The sequence below is a fragment of the Ptychodera flava genome, chromosome 18, assembly GCF_041260155.1.
Source record: "Ptychodera flava strain L36383 chromosome 18, AS_Pfla_20210202, whole genome shotgun sequence".
Taxonomy (NCBI): Eukaryota; Metazoa; Hemichordata; class Enteropneusta; family Ptychoderidae; genus Ptychodera; species Ptychodera flava.
Window position 1 is genome coordinate 11,979,975 of NC_091945.1, and position 16,939 is coordinate 11,996,913.

The 16,939-nt window shown below is 39.9% G+C and overlaps 1 protein-coding gene across 18 annotated transcripts in view; it reads left to right on the top strand.

Moving 5' to 3' along the window:
* LOC139116856 (cAMP-regulated phosphoprotein 21-like) overlaps positions 1 to 16,939 on the top strand; it is a 111,870-nt gene that overhangs the window by 90,821 nt on the left and 4,110 nt on the right. For 7 of the 18 annotated variants that reach the window (XM_070679569.1, XM_070679568.1, XM_070679572.1 and 4 more), the window contains exons 6-15: positions 880 to 1,020; positions 1,767 to 1,866; positions 3,174 to 3,281; positions 4,526 to 4,581; positions 7,396 to 7,667; positions 9,762 to 10,091; positions 12,827 to 13,068; positions 13,347 to 13,589; positions 14,330 to 15,260; positions 16,033 to 16,152. In XM_070679569.1, the coding sequence (XP_070535670.1) occupies positions 880 to 1,020; positions 1,767 to 1,866; positions 3,174 to 3,281; positions 4,526 to 4,581; positions 7,396 to 7,667; positions 9,762 to 10,091; positions 12,827 to 13,068; positions 13,347 to 13,589; positions 14,330 to 15,260; positions 16,033 to 16,152 (2,543 nt within the window). The remainder of the gene's footprint in view (positions 1 to 879; positions 1,021 to 1,766; positions 1,867 to 3,173; positions 3,282 to 4,525; positions 4,582 to 7,395; positions 7,668 to 9,761; positions 10,092 to 12,826; positions 13,069 to 13,346; positions 13,590 to 14,329; positions 15,261 to 16,032; positions 16,153 to 16,939) is intronic. The other 11 variants (XM_070679579.1, XM_070679577.1, XM_070679580.1 and 8 more) reach the window with 5 other exon arrangements.

Genomic DNA, 16,939 nt, shown 5'->3' on the forward strand with positions numbered 1-16,939 from the left:
AAGAGGATTTATGATTTTACACTCAGTGATTGGAACATTCGTAGCAGTCTGTAATTTGAAATAGTTTAGACTTTGAATACAGATGTATGCTGTTGATGTGGAGATGGGTAAACTGAGGATTCGATGCTTGAGGGCGCTGTCCATGGTAAATACCTTCAAGCAATGAGTCTTTCAATCTAGGATATGAAAACTTTGAATGGCACGGATTTGTGTCTCGTGTCCTGATTGCTGTCCATCTGTCGGCAAACACTCATTCTTCTTTGGCAAATAGCATGACAAAAATTGGTAGAAAAAGAAAAAAAATGGTAGAAAAAGAACTAACAAGGAAAGTTATATTGAAAATATGCATCCAATAGCGATAATGAACAGCTGCTTCAAGAGCCGATGCCTTGAGTCTGGTCAGATTACTTGTATCATGGTCAGTAACCTTTATCTTGCCAAACCTTTCAAACTGCCAAGTCAGTACTGACAAGCATTATTTTGAGCCAGTACCTGCACATATTTTCACCTTCTTGGCATGGTATAGTACAGTAGTTTTAAGTCAGTAAAAAATCATTTTACAGTATCTATAGTCTTAGGGCCCTTCAAATATTGATGTCTTTTTTAAAATACAACATGTTGTGTGCCTCAATGGTTTTAATAAACCAACTTGACCTGATGGTGACACATGAACTTGGCAGGATAAGGGTGAACACTTTGCCCTTTAGTGGTTATAGTTAAACACAGGTTTGATAGTATGTAATGATAGCTGCTCCTAAGCAGCTACTTCTGTCGACAAAAGTACTAAATTAAAACCACAAGATAAATGTTTTGAAATGTGCAAGTCAGTTCCGTCTCCCTTTGCGGTAGTTCGTCATTTTCATTATTTGTCTGTTCCAGTCAACATACGTTGAAATTTCCACCAATGACGTCGTACCACAGGATGATAGTTCACCGGGTGGCCGCATACTTCGGCATGGATCACAACATCGACCAGACGGGTAAAGCTGTAGTTATCAACAAGACACCGAACACAAGAATGTAAGTCCAGTCGTCCGAACGTTCATGTCATTTCCACGTCAACCAACCAATGACCCAATAATTTAACAGTGATTCTAACAACAGAGGGTCTTTGTTTGACAGTATGTGCTCTCTATCGAGACCTTGGTTTAATTTCTGTAATTATCATCAGATGAGAAGTTTGAATTGGATGCTAAAACTTACAGTCAATACCTGAGATCAAATATTTCACACTGATTGTTGTATACACTCCTTCAGCACTTCCCTAGAAGCGACCAACATTTTTTCAACAATTTCTTTCCGTGCTTTTGTTCTGTATTTCAGCATTATTTTCTTCTTTCTCCATCCTAAAAACCCCCTTTGAACACTGTAATTTTCTCCTGCCAAAATTTTAGTGCAAAATTTTACCAATTTTCATGAATCTTTCCGTAATTTTTCGATAATTTTGGACCAAATGGACATCTTATTTCATTTGCTACAGTTTTTTCTCAAAATTTTGGCAAAAATCTGAGAAAAATTAACTGGGGTTTATTTTATAAAGGGGACAAAAATAGACTTTGGGGCTCAAAGGGTTTAAATACCAACTTTATTCAACACAGCCTGTAGATATCTGCATGTAGCTTGGCATTGTAATTATGATGGTAAATTAAGTCTGCAATTTCTGTCGAAAGATTTGAATGACAGAGAGACATATAAATCCTCTGGATTTATCATGAACTGTTGCATCAAGATTCTTTCTGTTTTCTTGTTTTTTTTCCGGGATCCAGTCCGGAACAGAGATTCAAGGAACACATACGACACGAACAAAGGCCGGAAGAACCCAGGATGATCCTGAAACGGGAGAGCGCCAGCCTGGAAGACAAGGAGGTAGGAGTCTGAACGTGGGTTATCATCAACAGACACCCCAGGGTGTAATTGCGCTGATGTCAGCCAAGTAACATTGAATGATGATAAAAAAAGTACTCAGAAAGTCCATTGACCTCACAGTGCAGTTGTGGGGGATCCTGCCGGCCCCTGAATGAACTGTTTGCATGTGGATTCACTGGTATTGCTATGTCTGGTTAAATTTCATGAATGAAGCCACTTCCTTGATATCTGTGAATCAGGGCTAGACATTTCGTGACAAAGCAGTGTTACAAATTTTTGCGTTTCCTCTGTTTCTAAAAAGTAAGCGTAAAATTCAGAGAAATTCAAAGAAATAAAATCGTCCACATTTCGTGTCTCGAATTCAGCTGAAGATTCTTGTAATGTACTGATATATTTAACAATATTGTTGTCATGCAAGTGTGTGAAAGTTTTTAGATTGGGCGTCCTTCGATTTCATCGTGCTGCAGTAATGTAGCAATTAGATTTTAGTGCAAATGGAATGAGTTACGGTCGACAGTAGTCGTGACATGTGCTGGTAGTTTGTCAAGCTTCATTTGTATTGCTTTTGCAATGGCTTTAAGAAAACGACAGATGATGTTTAGGATGAGACAGTGTTTACAGGCACACAGCACAGTAAATTACCCATAATTCTATTTGATTTGTACCAATTAAGGTCATTTTTCTTGTAACTGTGTCTGCTGTACATACAAGCAATAATGCGAAGCATCTAAATAATTGTTTAATAATATCTGGTAAAATGTATGTTTTGATATTTAAGCAAAAAATTCTAAATAATCATTAAATAACCATAAAAGTCACATTCTGTAGGTACTACAAATCGTGCCATATTTTTTGAAAGAGATTACAACAAATTGAAGAGATTGTTCTCTGAGAAAAGTTAGCATGTGAATTTCATTAGTATGTTTTTCAAATCAGCTCAGCATGACTATTAACCTGTTCATCCCCAGTTTACTAGTAGACAGTTCCACACTCACCTTTGATAACAATAGATTTGGGCAAAATAATGGTGATGACAGGGGTTTTAGTCCATCTCTATTTTCCATTGCATGTATCAAGCTTTGCTTCAGAAAAGAAATAGGGGTCATTATCAAGCTGGATGGGAAAGGGTTGGTAGATCTGTATAAAATCATGATTTTGGTACAGCCCACTGTTTTCAATGGCGTTGTTTGACCTGTATTCAGAGAATGGGGATGCAAGAGCTTCAAAGACATATTTCAGTTGCACTGAAGTTTATTATGGAACCACTAAGAAGTAATCAGCATTGATCCATGTGTCTGTTTTTCCAGGGAAAGAGCCCTGACCGGAGTGGACTGAAGGAAGACAAGCGTAGCAAATCAATCGAAGAACGGGAAGAAGAATATGAGAAAGCGAGAGCTAGAATATTTAATCAAGATGTAAGATTGCAACGTTGATCTCTATACATACATATCCTTGTTTTAAGGCAGAATGCACCTTAAGCTTGGTGACAGATATTTGGACTCTCAAACTTTTGCAATTCTTTTCTGGTCTACCACTTGTGGGGATTCATTTTAAAGCCCTGGGTGTAAGAAAAAACTTCTACTGTCTTAGTTTTTCGAAAAGCCGAAAATTTATTTTTCTCCGTAGAGTTAACACAGGGACGGCAGCCATTTTGAATATTTCAAATATTGGTATGATTGAGTAGTTTGTTTCTCAAGTACCCAAAATTTGCATGGTGATCCCTGATTTTTATTCTTGATTTTGAAAGATAATGGTTGAAATATTCCCAGAGAAAAGTTTGAGCAAAAGTTTAAGTCTTTCACTTTTGAGGTGCTTACTACCTTAAAATTGTTCACAGACTATTTCCAGTCTATGTATGCAAAAATTCCCTCATAATCAAAATCATTAGCCAGCAAAGGCGTATTCATATAAGTTTCCTGTCTAATGAAATTAAAGGGCCAGTGGCTGTAACTTTTGATTATTGTTTTCTCTGGTTTTGTTTTTGTACATCAACTTTAGTTTCTTATGCCATACCCCAAAGCATGATGAGATACACAGTATTTAGCTACTCAGCCTGTACAGCCATAAACTGCATTGTAAAAGTTGACAAGTGAATTCTTGTCTGGACAACAATTCTAGAGTAAGCAATAATTGTGCACTTTACATGTATAAATGCTGTGTTGACAAGCTAAATAACATGCATTTCAATATGCTTTTGGGAGTAGCAAGGAACTTAGGAGTTGACATACAAAACAAAAATAGTGAAAAAATCACCAAAAGATACAGCCACTGGCCCGTTAAGTTAGCTATTTTGAAATCCAGTATTGAAAGATAATCAGACATCCTATCAAAGTAGAAAGCATTTATTATGACCCAGATACACATGTTATCTATAGGTTACAGGTTACTGAGCCAGTCACTGAGACTGATTTTATGCAATGTATCCATTCAGTGACATCGCTCAGCTCAACGGAAGGGTATCGCTCACTGATGATACCGTATTGTTTCCAGACAGTGCAAGTTTTTATAGCACAATCCAATCAAAGACACGCACACAGACCCTCATAACACCCATTCATGATTAGTCCAGTGCATACAATGAGTAACTGAGTCCGTTTACAGTTGAAGTTAAGCATGAAAGTTTTAATCGTGGATTTCTGGTTTTGTATTTTTATTCCAGTCAATATCATCTCAAGAGGGTACTGGTAGTAACTTATCCATTGAATCACCACTTAGGTAGGTACAAGAAATTTATATTATATTTTCAATTTTCATCAGTGTGTGTGTACAAGGGAAAACTGCGCATACAAATCAATTGTGTGACCATTGATATGGCATGCAACTTGAAACATTAAAGGGACAAAGTCGGCCATTTTTAATGAATTTAAATGCAAGATACTACTTATATTGTTTGCCATGTTGAAAGATACTGCATAAATGGGTGACCATGCATATATTCTACCCCGGTTTTAGACAAATTAAATGAAACCATGCGAAAATGCATTAATGGTCATGACCATTAATTCATTTTCGTGATGGTCTCATGTATCGTGTCTAAAACCTGGGTCAAATATATGCATGGTTACCCACTCATTCAGTATCTTTCAACATGTCAAACAATATAAGTAGTATCTCATATCAAACAAAATTCATGAAAAATGGCCGACTTTGTCCCTTTAAACTTTTAAATACAAGAAAACTATCTACTATTCCATCGTATAAAATCAAAGTGTGAGATCCAGTTTGGCAAACGAGGGCGCTCTGTTTCTAATTTACCATACCAACCTATGTCTGTCAAAATATTGTTGCAAAGTTAAGACAGAAACTGTACTCTGCCATAACGGTGCTATTTGCATCTGCTTGTGCATTACCACTCAATTCAGCCTAACTAATCAGTGTTTCAGTATGCCATTATCATGATGCAGACAAGAACAATTCAACAGTGGACTCATGGTAAACTGAATACTGTACCTCGTATAATGGAAATACGTTCATCCTGAATTATCTGCTATTTTGAATATCTTCTTGTGTAAACACAGTGTATTTATCTCCTGACAGCCATAGCTCATGCACATGTATAAACACACCAGAAAAAATTGGTTGAATGAATAAGTACCTCCCTGTAGGATTTTTAAAAATACAGTGACAGCCTCTGCATTTTAACTTCGAGAGTCATATAAGATGATCTCAAACTCTGAATTTGTAATAGGGAAACAGTCGTTGGAACTGTGCCTGTGCGAGTTTCTTGTTTACAAACAAAGTCTAGATATCTAGATACACATCATTATAGCTGTAACATTTAAATTATACGATGTAGATTATGACAGACATGTTTTAACTTTCATCAATCACCATTGTACCTTGGATACAGTGTTGCCATTGGTCGTATGGGTTCCATACGACCTTTGGGCACAGTTCCGATGACTGTATCCCTTTAAAAACTAGAATATAGTGTTTGTAAACTACCGCTGTTGTACGTCATCAACCGGAACTATTTTTCCTGCAATGGTACCGTTCTTACATGCACGTCGCCATACAGACCGACTTGTCGTGATCAATGCCGTGCTCTCATGGCATTTTGACAAAAGGTGACCCGATAAATCAAGATATGGAAACATAGAAGGCATGTCCAACGAAATTTTGAGTCACTAAAGCTTTAGCTATTCCCAAGAATCGAATGAGGATACCAATGATCGTTTTAATGGCTCAGTAACATCACAGCTCCAGTCGTAAGGCTCAATGTGGACGTCGTCCTACCTGGCGATCACCAAGTGACGTCGTACCTGGCAATCCCGGTTGGCGATAAACCCGAAATATACACCTTAATGAAAGTTCAACTTAATAAATAAGTACCGTATAATCTTTGGGAAAGCGACATAGAAGGCACAAGCATAAAGTCATTCGACAAACAACGATAAATTTCCTTCATCACACAAATTATTCCATTCTTTCTCGACCGCGGAATCAAACCTGCAGCGTAAGGCTGTATTGAAGACATACATGTAAGCTGTCGAGCTTGAAGCTTAGCCTTAACTCCGCAGTGCAGCGCTGTAGAATCCGATGTATTTCGAAAGTTGACTTGTACAACACTCACAACAGAACAGAGTTCCCATCAAGTAACAAAATTGGGATGTACCTACGGGCGATATATGTGTCACAGCAAACATCAAAGTCCGTAAGACGAAAGCATTGACGACCGAGATGGCTACTGGCGGATACCAGTGACGACAGTGCCCACTACAAGCGTATAAGCTTACAATTTGTGTGTCATTGATCTGAATCTTTTGGGCTCGCCAAGGTCGTAAACTTGTGATACTTTAAAAGCCACAGCATCTCTAAGAATGATAACTACTGTTTCGATCGTATCGTTGCATTAACTTCATAACTATAATTGTAAATATTCTAAATAACTCAAAATACTATGGTATCCGTTGCTAGCGCGGTGAAAGCTATGTCCGCCGATTGCAGACTTGCCTTGGCATCGCTTCAGCGTGAGACGATGATTGACACACGCACGTGACCAAATCCGTATGTCTGATTGGTGGAGATACCATTCGGTGTATCAAAATTTAGGCTTAATGGGATTTATGAATAAAAGTATACCTGTAAACATTTGCACATCTCCTGGGTGACCGGCGGCTTTACTCATTAAATGAAAGTAATGCGCGTAAATAAGACAAAAAATCGCGATAAAAATCATGCAATTTGTTACAATAATTTTTGATCCATCCACATCAAAGAAAAATAAGAAGACTGTTCATGTGCTAAATATATAATCCCATGGACTTTTTCTCTGTTTGACGTCATCATATACTCTTGTTTTTCGCGGAGCCGCACAACTTCTCGCCTTCGGCTCGAAGTTGTATGTCTCCGCGAAAAAACACTCGTATACGATGACGTCAAACAGAGAAAAATACCATGGGATTATATATAAATATATTTTATATAGATATATTTTTTTTGAAAATAATAAACAGATGACTCAATTATTTGTTTCAGTTTAGTTTCAGCTCTCTCATGCTTCTTTTTCATTCTAAAAAAACCCCACAGGAGTAGTCAAAGTACACGCACGTCAAGTCGTAGAAGTAGTAATTCGGAAGAGTGTTACAGCTGGCGCCCCGAGCCCCGGCCGTGGAGCAGCGTGGATTCTAGCGGGTCTGAGCGTCCATCCGTGCCTGCCGTCACCAAAGCTAGCAGCTTCGCCGGGACTGGCATCTCGTCAGTATTAATGCGAGGGGACAGCAGCAGCAGTAGTCGGAGTAGCGGTAGTCGCGGAAGTTCCGGTAGCTTTAGTAAACTTACCAAACTTGGTAAGCACCCAGGTAATACGGGCAGTTCTTTTCAAACACACACACACTTAAAGGGCCCAACCGAAGACAGACACCCTAAGTGAATGAAGTTTTTGACTGTGGTAGGAAAAAAATCTCTGGAGGATAAGTAGAACTTTTGATGAAGATCTAAAATTTGACTCTCTGCACATGCATTTTCATTTGCATGCCAAAAAAATCTTTGCTTGCGTTATGAAAATTTAATCTGGAAAAGCACAAAAACTTTTGGGAATTAATTTGATATGCTGCATGTAGGGTATGGACACACCTTGACTCATATACTTTGTTCTATTCTTGGTTGGGTTGGGGATGCTCTTTGAGTTTTACAGAATTTAGCACTGGAATGGTTTGTTCTCGTTGCCGTTTTATTCTTACAGCTGCAAATTTTTCTTTTGGTCACAATATTTGTGTAGCTTTATTTCCACTTAATCATAATTGTGAAAGTGTATCAATGATAGTGGTGTATTGAGGATAAGTGAAGATGAACCATGACATTGAACCCACATTTCAATGTCAGGATCAATTTGCTACTTACCATTTCTTAATTATAATGCAACAGAAAACACAGCAGTAATGGCTTTGTCTGTTACATAACTGTTACATTACCATTTGTGGTTGTGTCTATGAATCTGGTGGGTTCGTATGTCTGGTTATATCACAGGTTCTGCTAATGTTAGAATGTGTGGTTGTTTTAATGGGGAGATGGTGATGTTGGTATGTTGGGTTGTGTTAATGGGTCTGGTGATGTCAGTATGTGGGGTTGTGTCAGTGGGTCTGATGATGGCAGTATATGTGGTTGTATCAATGGATATAGTTAAGTCAGTACATGGGGTTGTGTCAGTGGGTCTGGTGATGTCAGTATGTGCAGTTCTGTCAATGCGTCTAGTGATGGAGTGGTGATGCCAACATGTAGGGTTGTGTGTCAGTGGGTTTGGTTATGTAGGGTTGTGTCATGTCAAAAAAGCATTTCTCCTTGTAAGCGAAGTGTGTATGTTTTCACAGGTACGAACACTGTATTTGGTTCAGATCACAGTGTATGATAAATGTTCTTTTATGAATGAGGTATCAAGTGTTTTAGGGTCGCCGATCACAAGATTCTTTCTCTTTCCTCATTTTGTGGTTTGATGAGCTGTGCCTGAGTATTCATGGAGCGTTTATCTGCATGATCATCTCTTTTCAGAGAAATGGCTGACTCCACCATATTACACCGTTTTCTACAGCATGCCGCACCACGGCATTCACACTGTACCTCAGCTGATCTTAACAATCATAAATTTGTTTGCCAAAAGCATGCTTGTATCAACATCCTTTAATCTCATGGTGATATCATGAGACAAGATACAATGAATGCCTTTTATTAAAGAGTCTTTTCTTCTTCTAAGTGCCACTTCAAGATCTTGTGGTAATTTACCATTATGGGAACTTCCAAAGCAGGTTACAAGAAGGGTATGACGGTCCATGAAGTCATGCCTATGACAAGTGAAACGCACTGTAGATGACCACAAACCACCTTCTCTGTCTTTGTCCTTCCTAAAAGTGTTCAAGTACGGAGTATCATAGAAAATTCGAGCACTCCCTGCCTGTAGTCAGTCTATAGGAGTAAACGCTTAGTCCATCCATTTTGACCAAACGACAGAGGAGAACAACAAAATTCCATGTACTTGCCATGGCAAGTACATGGAATTAGTACATCCACCCCTATTTCCATGTGTATTAATCCATTCACTCCATAGAACACAATGGGGATGAACCAAACTTGTCACTAAAGTGGAGGTATGGTGCTCAAAGGTACATGCACCGCGATTTTGGCACGTTTCACTCTGTAGCATATAATTTGGTGTGATGTTGCATTTGATTTTGAAACGAGGGTTAAGGCTTCCCTCTGAAAGAACTTTGCTTGTCATGGACTGGTTTGATTGTCCATCGCTTGATGGATGGCAAGGTGCTTTTCATAGACTTTGCCATCACAATAGCGTGTAAGTTTGATTAGTCTTGTTGAATCTCAATTAATTAGAACGATTCAACAGAAATCAAAAAAAAATATTCAAATATTCACCAATCATTCTGCTTTCATTCTACTCTGGTTAGACTCTTCAGAACGCAGTGCTGGTAGTCCGTCATTTCGTCCACTACCCGTCATCCAGCAACAGCCGTCGATTTCGGCGCCGGCGCCTCCACCACCACCCCCAGCACCCGCCCCTCCACAAGCTAGTCAGCCCTACGGCCAACCTTTACAGCAATCTACTTATCAGAGTTCTCAGCCCGTCAGCCAAGTCACGTGGACAAGTGCCCAGAGTGTTTCCATGGCAACGGGAGTCAGCAGTTCCAGCGCTGTCCCACAAAGCGGCCCAGTGCTGTACGCGGCTCCCAACATAGAGTCTGTACCGCCTGGCAGCATACTAATCAATCCAGGCACAGGTATGTCATTTACAACATACTTGTGTACATAAAGAAAACTTGGCTTTCTAATGATACTTCACTTTACAGAGCGTACTAAACTTTTTCTCAGCCCTTCATTTCACTTGCAAAGCTCTTTTTTCTCTGCTGCACACCAGTGCGCCCTCAACGGCCGAGTCAAGTGAGGCTTCCACAGCAAGCTAGGCATCGAATGGAACACTTAGCTGGCAAAACAAGCACACCTTAGTAGTTTACACTCTGCCTACATGTTGAGGGCGCATGTACATGCAGAAGGATACAGCCCTTTTGCAGAGCAGATGGGATTTGAAAAGACTCTGAGGATATCCAAAATCAATATTTCAGGCAGAGTTCATTCATAGACAGTGTCAGCAGATGCCATATCACAGGGTACTGACTCCAAAATTGTCTGATGTAACAAACAAAGCCAACTCAATGTAGAGAACACCAGCTTTTCATCCACTTTTGCCTCCATTCTGTCCTGAAGCATTGCAGCCTGTATTTTTCTGTTAAAGAAATGAAAGGTCAAGTTTAGAGAGTATAGACAAAGTTGCTCAGTGATCATGATGAAATATAAATGTTTGAAATTTCATTGTGATGAAAAGTAAAATTACAAGTTCTATCACTGTAGCATGGTACTACCTCTGTTCTTGTCCTGTATTGCATAATGCACAGATGGTATGAGTGCAGCTCGGGGACAAATATTAGGACTATCAAACTTTTACAATTCTTTTTCAATCTACCACTTGTGAGTGCTCATTTTAAAGCTCTTGGGGTAAGAAAAATGTTCATTGTCTTAGTTTTTGGAAATAGAATTATTTATTTTTCCCCATCGAGTTAATGCAAGGACGGCGGCCATTTTGAATTTCAAATATCGGTAAATGTTGAGTAATTTGTCTCTCTTGTACCAAATTTTGCACAGTGACTTCTGATTTTTATTCTTGATTTTGAAAGAGATTAGCTGAAAATTGCTTGAGGATAGTTTGAGCAAAAGTTTTCTCTTTCATTTTTGTGTCAGGAACTGACTTAATCATCGTGAGCATCCATTATTATGTTTTACATTCACAATTGAGTGAGAAACGTTTGATATTCAAAACAGTGGTGGCAGGAGGAGAAGGGTTCAAAAAGTTTTTTTCATCATGACAGGATTTTTTTCCCCAGCTTCGACATATTAAAGTTAATTTATTTGTGTGTTGTTTGGGCAAAAAAAGTTCTCATGACGGGATGCTCGCATCTAAAAAACAGTGCACTTTTTTGGGCTCTTTCTGCACTGATAATATGCAATCTAAAGTAGTTATATCAGATATAATCAGACATTACATAACGCTTAGTCAACAACTTCAGATACCAATAGCTTGGCCGGTACTACTTTATGCCAAGGTATTGTACAGTGAAGCGGCACAAACTCAGTCTCGTGTAAACCTTGACAACAGTATTATCATTTCAGGACATCGGAATTTGTTCCTACTTTTATTAATTTGAACTAACATATGGCTTGTAGTATATTTATAGGTCCTATTCTGTGAAAATTAGGGTACAATGTTCAAAGAAGTTCAAGGCGAACGATTATCTGTATGAGTGAAGTGTGCAAGGCAGAGATGTCTTCCCTGTACACCCACTTAATCGCTCTCTCTAATCACATATTGCAAACAGCTTACGAGATGGCAAATTACTTTAATTAGGAGCTCCATACCCCTTCAAACCCCTATTTCAAGGGGTGAATGTGCATTGAATATGCACTGTTTTTTAGATGGAAACGTCCCCTAATGTTTTTGTGCCAAAATGAACATTCTCAAATAAGTTTCTGAGTGTTTAACATTACTCTAACTCACACATTTTTCTGAAGACATATTTATGAATAATGTCATCACTGAAGAAACTTCAGTCATTGATGGTATTCTTTCACTTCTGTTTTCAAACGGCATAGCGGCATTTCTTTATAGCTGTCTTTTGCTGCGTAAGTGGAATTTGACCTTTGATCTTGACATTAAAAATTTGACCCCTGACCTTTGCCGAAAAGTAACAACCCCGTGTTGCTTTCAGAGTGTACCCAGTAGTTGTGACCCAATGTTTCCAAACCTATAAGTGAACTTGTTTGTCAAGGGTTGGTTACTATGTTTCGCACAAAGAAACCGTGACTTCTTAAAGAAATACATAATCTTGCCCACAACCCAATATTTGACATTCTGAGACAGCATGCCTCAGTGTGTGTTGTGCCCCAGCTAAAAAAATAGCTTTTGGTATTTCCCAATGGATGACCCATTTATTTTAATCGTCAACTGTACCAGAATCACGTTAATCTATGTTGTATGGGTGTATTGTAATCATCACTACGACACACAGCTACACAGTGAGGGATCTGTATTTCAATCAATCATGCATAATTATTATTATAATAGAGTTGTCTGAATTTAGCACTTCAGTGACATTGCACGGATCATGTTTAGTGAATCACTGGTGTATTTCTTAAGCCATTCACCCCCATTCCCTTGAAAATAGGTCCACCTACCCCATTGAAAAGAATAGGGACATACCACAGCCTAGTAGCAGTGTCATTGATCTTTTGCAGTCTGTACAAATGGAGACAAAGTGATGTTGAAAATTGTCACGTATCAGCTGACTTGTATGATGATGGTTGGTAAATAACTCATAGATTTTAAGGTTTTTTTTGTGGGCATTCAAAAAATAAACATTGATCATGTTTATATATATCACGTGCCTATGTTTTGTTTGTACAGGGACACCGTATCTTAATCCTGATGGCACCCCTGTGGTGTATCAGCCGGGGCCGCCAATTAGCAATCAACTGCCAGTACAGTCTCCAACTCAACCGATGCCACAACAAACATCTATGCCTACGTATTCACAGTACTCGCCACAACAACAGCAACAGCAGCAACAACAACAACAACAACAACAACAACAGCAGCAGCAGCTCTCCAGTATGCTTGTAGCTCAGATGCAACGATCTTATTCAGGAGTAAGTAATAAATGTCTAATGAAAACTGTAAACCTTTGAGTGCTATAAGTTTTCCCACCAAAATTTCAGTGCAACATTTGACCAATTTTTATGAATTTTTCTGTAATTTTTTAGTAATTTTGGATCACATTGACATCACTTTTCATGGGCTACAGTTTTTTGTTTAAAATTTTGGCAAAAATTGAAAGAAATGTCTGGATCTGAAAGAAATTCACCTCGCTAAATTTATAGAAGAGACAAAAAATGACTTTGTGATATCTGTGTTTCCACACACACAGGATTCTCAAGGCAGTGGTATTCCAGATATTACCTCACAGATGCACACCATGAGCTTGAGTCGCGAGTCGTCAGCCGAGAGCAGTGGTGACATGGTATCCCAACAACAGCAGGTGATGTCCCAGCAGCCGTACATGGGCTCCTACGTGCGGCCGAGCCCCGGCGGCGTCATGACGTCCGGGTTCAACCCTCCTCATCAACAACAAATGATACCACAGCAGCCTTACATGCAACCAAGTCCACAGGTTAATGTCACTCCCCTCACTTCAGAGTCTCACATTCAAACCAAGGTTACAAACGACACAACTAGTGTGCTTTCCAAACCACTCTGATCCAACACGGATACAAAAGCTGTTTTTGTCTTATTGACTGATAATTTCTCAGTGCATCACACATTTGGTACGAAGGAAATTTCAAAAAATTCTCAAATTGATTCAGAAGTCAAAAATATGTTAGGTGGAGGGCACAGTCGAAACAACTGCATTTTATCACCAAGAATTTCTGTGTTTTTATTGTCCCTATCTGTCATTCTTCCGTTCTTTTCTTTCTGTCTGTCTTTCATTCTTGTGCGACACTTTGTAAGATCTATCTTTCCCGAACTTTTTCCATATAAATTTTCAATGTAAAATTCTTTACAATTCCTCTCTTTTGCTACATTTTCCTACATGTTGTCTCCTTTCAACGTCTGTCATTTCTCCAATCCTATGCTCTGTTGGCATGTCATCATCTCACCCTTCAACTGGTGTGCCTCAAAAGCTTGCTACTATCAGTAACTTTTGCCCATCAACAGTCTCTTTCTGTAACTTTAACGTGGCTTGTACCAGGTCCCACTGTCTCTCTAATTTCTTCCTGCCTTCAGGGTTTTCGGTCTAAATCTTGCCTAGGGTATTGGGAAAAACTGCTTTGCCAGTCTGTCACATTTCTCTCTTTGCTTTTCCATTCATTTCTGTCTTCTCCCGTTTTTGTGACTTTTCTCACGTTGCAGACCATGTACTCTGTACCGCAGGGACAGATGATGATGCAACAGCCGGTCTATCGTCCAGCGACACCAACTCAGTACTTGCAACAGCAACCAACTCAGCCCCAAGGAACACAACCCATGCAGCAACAGCACATGAACCCGCAGCAGCTGATGCAGCAGCCGGGGATGCCGGTGCTCTACCCAGGCCAGGCTCAAGGTCAAGGTCAACAGCTGGTCAGCCCCACGCAGCCGTACCCGCCGGCGTCCCAGTACGGCCACACTTACCAGGGCATCCCCATGATGCCGCCGCAGCAGCAGCAGCACCAGCACCCGGCCATGATGCCGCAGCCCTCGTTTGAATCAACTCAACAGCAGGCTGCTGCAGCCGCAGCACATGCTGTCGCAGCGGTGGCCGCGCAACAGCAGCAGCAGCAGCAGCAGCAGCAACAGCAACAAGCAGGGTCCCAGCAACCTCCTCAGGTGCCGATGCCTGTGTACTACCAACCCATGCAACCAAACTCTGCGCAAATCATGGCGGGCTTTCCGCACATGCCGCAGGACAGCAGCATGACGCGGCCCGTGACGCCTCCGCAGGCCGTCGGCAGCCAGCACCAGCCTGGCTTTGGCTACGTCTACGCACAGCCACGAGCTCAGTCACCGCAGGGCGTCATCAAACTCCCCTACCAATCAAACATGTCTACAACTCCACCACAGCCGCAACAACAACAGCAGCAGCAGCAACAGCATCAGTCAGCTCTGCAACATCACCAGAGGAAATACTACCCGGTCGACCAGCGACCGCCAAAATCAACGGAACTGTATAATCCAGAAGTTTATATTTCCAAGATGGGCAGCGGTGACCATCAACACAGTCCTGGAGGGTCACCTATACAGAGTCCCAGTCCTGGCAGCATACAACAAACTTCACTTAGAAGCAACCAACAGCAGGGTAAAGGTAAAGAGACAGTGCTATTTCCTTCCAGAACAGATACTGATATCGATAGAATTTAACAACATTTTAGAGCCTTCGCAATTTTAAACAGAGAACAGAAGGTCAGCACATGATAAAAAAAACGAAATCACCAAATGTGCTGCCAAATATTTCAGTGCCTTTGAGTCAGACTGAATTAAATTTTAATCTACTAATATTGATTTAGGGTATTTTTACTATGAATTTTTACTTCACTGTTGTAAAAGTTTTTGTCAGATGGGACAATATTCGGGTCAGAAAATTCCTACCCCAAACTCAAATCTTGAAGGTTTTCTATCCAACATCACTCTTTTTTTTTGCAGCATCTATAATTATCACCTTCTTACAGAGAACATTCTTTGTGTAGATGTCTGTTTGTGTCACATAATTGACAAGCAAAATTCAGACAGTTGTAAACAGTATACCACAAGTTGTGTCTGTTCTGCTATGTTTCAGAACATTTTTGGCATACAGGGTCTTTGGCATACATGGTTTTCCTCTGTCAAAAGTTACAATCCTGAAATTTGATTCAGCCATTTTCAAGTTGTGTGGACAGTCTCATAGCATTTCAAATCCTTACAGTTATACATTCTCATTCAACCCTCTCACAACCATGGTTTAACCCAAACCCATTGTTATCGATGGTTATTGAAGAGCAGTTCACAGGCAGTGGGGGTGTTGTGTTGAAATGAATGTGATGTGAGGGGTTTTCTCCATCTGAACTGATCAAAATTGATGTCTTGTGTTTGACTGATAGGTCCTAGGCAGACACAGCTTATGCAGCAGCCTAAAAGCAAAACACAAAAGGCCCCGAAAAAACTACGGAAAGGACAGCCACTGGACAGTATGGCTTTACAAGAGATATGTGCTTCTGAAAGTAAGTCCAAGCTGCCTTAGTTGCTCTACTTTGATAGCAATACCTGTACATGGTGGTCAACAATGCTGACTTTTGAATGAAAAGGAATATTAATACTGAAAGCAAAACACAAGATCCATATAGTGACCGGTTTCTTGCATTGCTATATGAATTGTGTTCCCAATTTGAAATATTTAAACAATAAAGCACACCCAGTGATGGTATATAGCAAAATTTTGACCAGATCACGACATATATGCATGAGCAATAGCCAGTGCATATATGAAGTGAACTTGTCAAAACTGAGTGGTATATCATCGCTGGGTGTTATTTATTAGTTCCCGCGGACGCAGTCCAGCGGGGACTTATAGATTGGGTCCCGCCCGTCTGTCCGTCTGTCCATCTGTCCGTCCGTCTGTCTGTCCATCCGTCTGTCCATCAGCAGCCGTTTCTCTGTAGCCGAGTTTTTTCAAATTTTGTGCAAGGATAAAGTACTGTGACATACATATGCGCGTCAATTTATTTCGCGATAAAATCCAATATGGCCACCAGGCGGCCATTTTGTCGCAATTTTTCATGTTTTTGAATCATAACTCCACTATCCCTGAACCGATTTTATTCAATGTTGGTACACAGATAACGTATTATAGCATATATATACACGTCAATTTATTTTGCGATACCATCCAATATTGCCACTGGGCGGCTATTTTTTTGCGTTTTTTTCATGTTTTTGAATCATAACTCAACTATCCCTGAACAGATTTTGTGCAAACTTGGCACACAGACATTGTATTGTAATGTGTAT